The 6,000-nt window shown below is 43.9% G+C and overlaps 1 protein-coding gene across 9 annotated transcripts in view; it reads right to left on the bottom strand.

Moving 5' to 3' along the window:
• The window catches only part of KTN1 (kinectin 1), a 96,190-nt gene that overhangs the window by 6,349 nt on the left and 83,841 nt on the right, over window positions 1-6,000 (bottom strand). For all 9 annotated transcript variants that reach the window (XM_019550869.1, XM_019550868.1, XM_019550874.1 and 6 more), the window contains 2 exons: window positions 3,999-4,082; window positions 1,083-1,175 (listed from right to left, as the gene is read on the bottom strand). In XM_019550869.1, the coding sequence (XP_019406414.1) occupies window positions 1,083-1,175; window positions 3,999-4,082 (177 nt within the window). The remainder of the gene's footprint in view (window positions 1-1,082; window positions 1,176-3,998; window positions 4,083-6,000) is intronic.

Raw genomic sequence — 6,000 nt, 5'->3', positions numbered from 1 at the left:
GGGGAAGAATCAGGTCTTGGGACAATAAGGTTCCTACTGACACCACTTCACTGCTGAGCACTGGAAGGCTGGAACAAATGCAGCCTAACAGGATGCCTGCTTTCAAGAAACAGCTGTCTCACTTGCATGGAAATGACGCTCTCCAAAGATCAGCAAGTTCTAGCAGATGACTCCATATCTTAACTGTTCATCAAACAGATGTCATGATCTGTGAGGCCTGTGGGGCACAAGTACCAGAGCTGGGCATGCCAATTGGGATTTCCAGACATTAAGTTTGTTATCTGTGGTTTACGGCTGGCACCCAAGTTATTAAAAAGAAATGGGGCCAACCTTAAAGTCACAGTTCAAAAGAGTCCATCCAGTTCCATACTCTATAGCTGCAGAAATACCAGAGCTGTAACCATCCAACATACAGCTATTATGAAGAGCTGGATCTCAAAAACCCTACAAAGCTGTCAACCCGCAGCTCCAAGAGATTCTTAGGTTTGCCACTGACTGAAATGCAAATGAATGAGATTCTGCTTCTGGCCCACGTCAGGGTCACTACGCTCCCTGTTGGGCATCAGCATTTTAAGCAGAACTAAGGCACTTTTCTATTGTCTAAATGGTGGCAATGCTTCTCACTGGAAGTTGCACAGATTAAGGAGGCCCCGACTGTAAAGGTAAGCAAATGCACTGCAATAGATATAGGAGAAGGCGACAGTCTTCCACTGCAATTAGGCACTTCAGCAAGTACCAGCTAAATGCCTAATATTTTAAGCTTGTTTAGTCATAAGTAATGTTTAGTGACCCCCCTTCAAGGGAAGAAGCGTATTAAAGCTCTCCCCCTCCTGCCCACAACCAAAAGGTCAAACCAATTTTAAGTGCACTGAGAAAGGCAGATCAGAGCTGTCAAAGTCCCCTCTGGACAATTCCAGGATGAGGCATTTCTGGGTTTTTTCTTTTCTGTTGGAAAAATCTCCTGGCCTGGTTTCAGTGGCACTGAAATATTTTTGTTTCTTTACCTCCGAGTAACAAGCTCAGCCCACACTCTGCATAAGATTCGCACTGCCCCTGGAGAGGGGCTCCAAGAAAACACTCACTGGCTCGGAGCAAACATCGCTGTTCTCAATAACGTTGGCGTCCCCCGCAGCTTTTCCGAATTCTCTCTCAAGAGATGCCAGCGACTCCTGGGCCTGCAAGGGGGAAATGGGGGGAAATGGAGCAGGCAGCAATTAACAAAGGCTGAAAAACAAACCACCTGTCTATCCGCAAGTGCACGGCACACAGGAAATGAGTCTTCAGGCGGAAAACTGTGTTATGCCAGATTCACTCAGGGGACTAACACTTTTGTTAAGATTGACAGGTCTTCTCACACGCTGGCACCTGCTACATCAGACAACCAGTAGCTGAAAGCTATTCTAGGGGGAGATTTTAATAGTCTTTTGTCAATATATTAGGTAAAAATTCGACAGCACAGATTTTTATGTGAAAGAGCAACTCTGACAAGCAACTGAGAGCCAGTTCATATGTCAGCTGTCAACACGGTACATCCAGATAGGATGACACAGCTTTATTGGTGCTGATGTGCTATTCAAACACGCATTCTACATATCACTCTTAATGCACCATCGTACACTCTGCCATCACGTTCCAGAAAAAAAAATCAATTAATTAAATGCAACTGCAGTGACCCTACATTCATCCCCCTGCCACTGGAGAGCAAGGCTCCTGCAGGCATTTGCCCTGCTCAGCCTTAGGTCTGTCCTGCCACAGGCCCCAGCCCTGGCTCATGCCTGCAGCTACTGCCTCAGCTCCTGCTCTCCCTCATCTCTAACAGAAATCCCATGACCAGGGACACATGCTTCACTCTGAAACCCTCCTTTCTGCTGTCGTGCTAGCTGGGCAGTTCTGCTTCTCCAACCAAGCTGAATACCAGATATGCAATTCCAGACACTGTTTTACCATCAGTTACTCAAAATCTTCCTTTCCACCCCCCCACCCCTCCCAGGGTCTTGCTAACTCCTTCTTCCTACAAGACACATTTTTTCTAACCCCTCCACATGCCACAGTGATACTTTCTCATTCTCAAACAAACAAAAAACACTGTACAAGTCTTTCCTCTACCACCATCATATCTTCACCTAGGCCCGTAACTTGGATGTCATCTTTGCCTCAGGCCTCTCCTCTTGATCCTCACTCATAGGCTCGGTCTAACTAAGCCTTGATGATTCATTCTGCACAGCATGACACCTCCAAGGTTGGCTTTTTCTATCCATCCACACAGCTAAACATCATGTCTGATCTCATCAGTGCACCTCTATTTACTGCAATGTCCTTCCCTGTGGCCTCAAAATCCATTTCTCCAGTCTTGTCCCAGTAACATCCATTCAGAAGGGTGCTGCCCAGGTAAATCTTCTTGCCCACTGCTTGGGCCATGTCATCTCACTGCTGGTTCCTCCACCTCTGCTACACACATGTGCTACTTGACCTTCACTTCCTCAACTCTCCATGGTCAACTACCCCACAATCACCTCATTCACTACTGATGTTGGCTTCCAACTCCATCCCTACAACCTGCCCCTTATACTAAAAGGAGCTCTTTATAAATATCCCCAAAGTCACTTGATTGTTCCTACACCACACTTTGCTACAATGCCTAAAAGCCTTTAACGACAGGTAGGCTACTGGAGCACCAAGACAACATGCCCCTCCTGTAGACCAACACCGTCTTACATTCGAATTGTACCTATGCCCAAGTCTTTCCATACCCAGTTCATTTGGTCTTACACTTTGATTGCTATATTCTCTGAGGCAGGGTCAGTCTTTCTGTTCTGTGTTTGGAAAGCAGGAAGCCCAGAAGGTCTTGTGAACAATGTTAAAAGTGCCCTAAAGGACGTGCTCTCATCAGAAGATTAGGGCCACATGCAGAACATGATAGATAACTTCCCAGGGTTTCACATACTGGACTCAGAAAAGAGGAGTCTGTTATACCCCTGTGAACGTGGGAAATCAGGGCCAGACTCTGCCCAGCATGAACGTGCCTAGGCTTCTGCGCTGCTCCAGCAGCAAAGGAGAGCGTGGAAGTTGCGGCTCCCCAAGCTGCACAAAGGCAGACAGCCAACCTCAGCACTAGTTTTCATTCCCAGCAGAATGGGATGTCAAGAGTCTTGCTGACGTGATGCTCCTTTATTCCCAGGCCTGTGCAACAACCTGGGCAGAGCAGTTACAAGCCAACAGGATGCAACAGCAATCAGCTGGCCTGCTCCACATTTGGGTAGCTGGCAAGGTAGTGGTGCACCCTGCAGACTAACTGACAGAGAGCTACCCTAGGCTTCCTCCTATCCAGATATCCTCAGCAAGCTCTCTCATATGTAAGCACCAGCCCCTTCCGGTGAGGTCAATTTATAAATCAGCATTAAGCCCCAGGTCCTCTTGCATCTTATGTTATCTCTGCTCAAATAAATGCTGCAATAACTGCTGGTAAGAAAAGACTAATGTCATGCATCCATTTCTCAGCTCACTTTATCAAGGTTCTTCCAGCAAAGTACAGGGTGTTTGCATACTGCCCTCACAGTATTGGTGGATACTGTTAGTAGTTATATAATGTGCACTGCTACAACCCTGAACCTATATGCCAAATACTGCATTATCCTTTCATACAAAAAGCAATATATGGGCCCATAATTACCATTTGCTTCTTAAGCATGAACTCTGATGAATGAGGCACATGATTTTAAGAGCAACCACTGAAGAGAAGTTGGTTTGTTGGCTTCTGTCTCAGCCCATTCTATTCCCAATTAAAGGGACTCTGTTCATGTGTCCAATGTTCATGGCTATATCCAATATCACTGACTGGTAGGCTGCACTAGGACTTAGGAGAACATGCTCCTGCTCTGTAGTCAGATCAGAGTTTTATAGCCTGCCTCTCAGCCCAACAAGCCTCCAGATCTCAGTATCTGGCTACATAAACATTTTATAGTATTTGAATCTATAACCAGCCTACAAGCTTCACTTACCTTGGGCAGGTCACCAGCCAACTTCTGCCTTTCATTTTGATCAATTTTAAGTTTTGATAGTGTTTCACTTAACTGTGTTTTCAGCTGTAAGATAATAAGGAAAACAGAAAGATCATTTTCAATTTGACATGCACCTCTCTGAGAATAATCCAGCATACCACCAATCACACAAGAAGGAGTAAGAGAACTAAAACTATTGTTCACAGTGGATTAGTCAACATGTGTTAGGAGATTTACAAGGAAAGATCAAAAGAAGAGCTTCGATCGATAAAGTTAAAAGCAAGGAATGAAAAATACAGAGACGAAGGCTAGAGCCAGCATGGCAACTGCAAGTGGTTTCAACTTGGAACTGCACTGCCAGGAAGAAAATGAACATCAACTTTATATAAAGCTTTCTGCATGTATTCCTATTGTACTGTTCACAAAAAAAGGTTGATGATGGACTTGATGCACAGCAAACGCTCAGAGTTTATACTGCCATCACATCCCTAGGCCAGAACAAACCACTGACTTCTCTACTGAAATGTCCTGTTTGATACAATTCAGACTGGCTTTTGGCATTTTAGTAAAGCAGAAGCTGGAAGCAGTTTGCTAACATCATGTTCAAGCGTTGAATTGCTACCAAGACACCTTTAAACTATTTGTTGTCTTTACACAGCATCATTTGGAAAACAGGTATTCCAGTCTAGAAGGATTTCTTTGTGCTGGATTGCCCCAAAATACATTCACTAAAGTCAATCATAATAACTTTAAGTGTTTCTATTGTTGATATGCCAGCAATAGCAAAGAACTTCTGCAGCACAAATGGACTGATCTTCAACATGGGCAAATTAGCTAGAAGTCTTAAGTGTGGCTGCTCAGTGCACCATGCTGTTTATTATTTTTGCCATCAGTATTTTTGGGAACCCACAGGTGATTAAAATGAACAACAGGACTGCTCCATGTGCACAATTCATGCTAAATCCATTCCTCCATATTGTATTACTCTCAAATCACTTGAATTTTTAAAGGTTGCCTGTCGCAGCACCTGAATTAAACTGATTTCTTTCTGCTCATTAGAAAAGTAATGTTGGTCTGAGGGATGCTATGAAGTTTTATCTTGTTTCTCCTTTATATACTTTACGAATTATAGTACGTCATATTTTGAGATTTTACCACTTTCTCTTCCCCTGAATCTCCTGCCTGTTGTAAACCTATAGATTATTTCCAAACACATAAGGAAGTAGTGAGTTTGCCATCTCATCACATAAAAAAGAAGTGGGGAGAGCAAAGTGATAAAAACCACATGTAAGCTTCAACCAGTGTAACGCCACCTGACTGCAGGAGCTGGGTTGTCTAGGTAAGAGCTGGGATTTGTAACTGCTGAAGCTACAGACTGAAGGTTAGATGCGGCCACAAATACTTAAAAGGAGTTATAGGAGCAGCTTTGGTAGTTTCTGTCATAACAACCTATGTTCTTCTCAGAGCAAGTGGTAACAAGATCTTAAGACATACAATGTGTCTAATGTTTGAGGGAAACAGACACATTTTCAACACATCTCCAGTTTCAGAGGAGGTGGATCCAGATGACGTGGTTCTTGCTAAGGAGGGTCTGAAGAAAAGTAGTGTCCAGCTAACATAATGAAAACCTAACCCATAGCATGTTCAGTATGATGTCCATAACATCACGTAAATCCTGGAAGGTTGACATGGGAATCGGATTGCTCCTTTGCTTTAAAACAGTCACCTGAATTACTAATCTCAAGTAGGCTTGGTCACTTTAACCAAATAGTTAAAGCAGGTTCAAGCTACAGAATAATATAGTAGATGCACCTGGTTAGGACTGCTCAGCATGGTATTATGGTCCAGCTTCATGCAGTTAGTGTTAGGTACGTCTCCTGGCTACACTCTATGAAGAGTGGGAGTAGGGAAAGCTCTCCATGATTTTGTCTTGGAAAGCATGAAGAAGGCCTGCTTTGTTTATGCACAGGTATATGAAAGCTTCAGTTATTCCCAGAGCTTG

The sequence above is a fragment of the Crocodylus porosus genome, unplaced genomic scaffold (assembly GCF_001723895.1).
Source record: "Crocodylus porosus isolate Cpor-Errol unplaced genomic scaffold, CroPor_comp1, whole genome shotgun sequence".
Taxonomy (NCBI): Eukaryota; Metazoa; Chordata; order Crocodylia; family Crocodylidae; genus Crocodylus; species Crocodylus porosus.
Note: the sequence above shows the minus strand (reverse complement) of the source record. Positions and strands in the feature narration are given on the sequence as shown.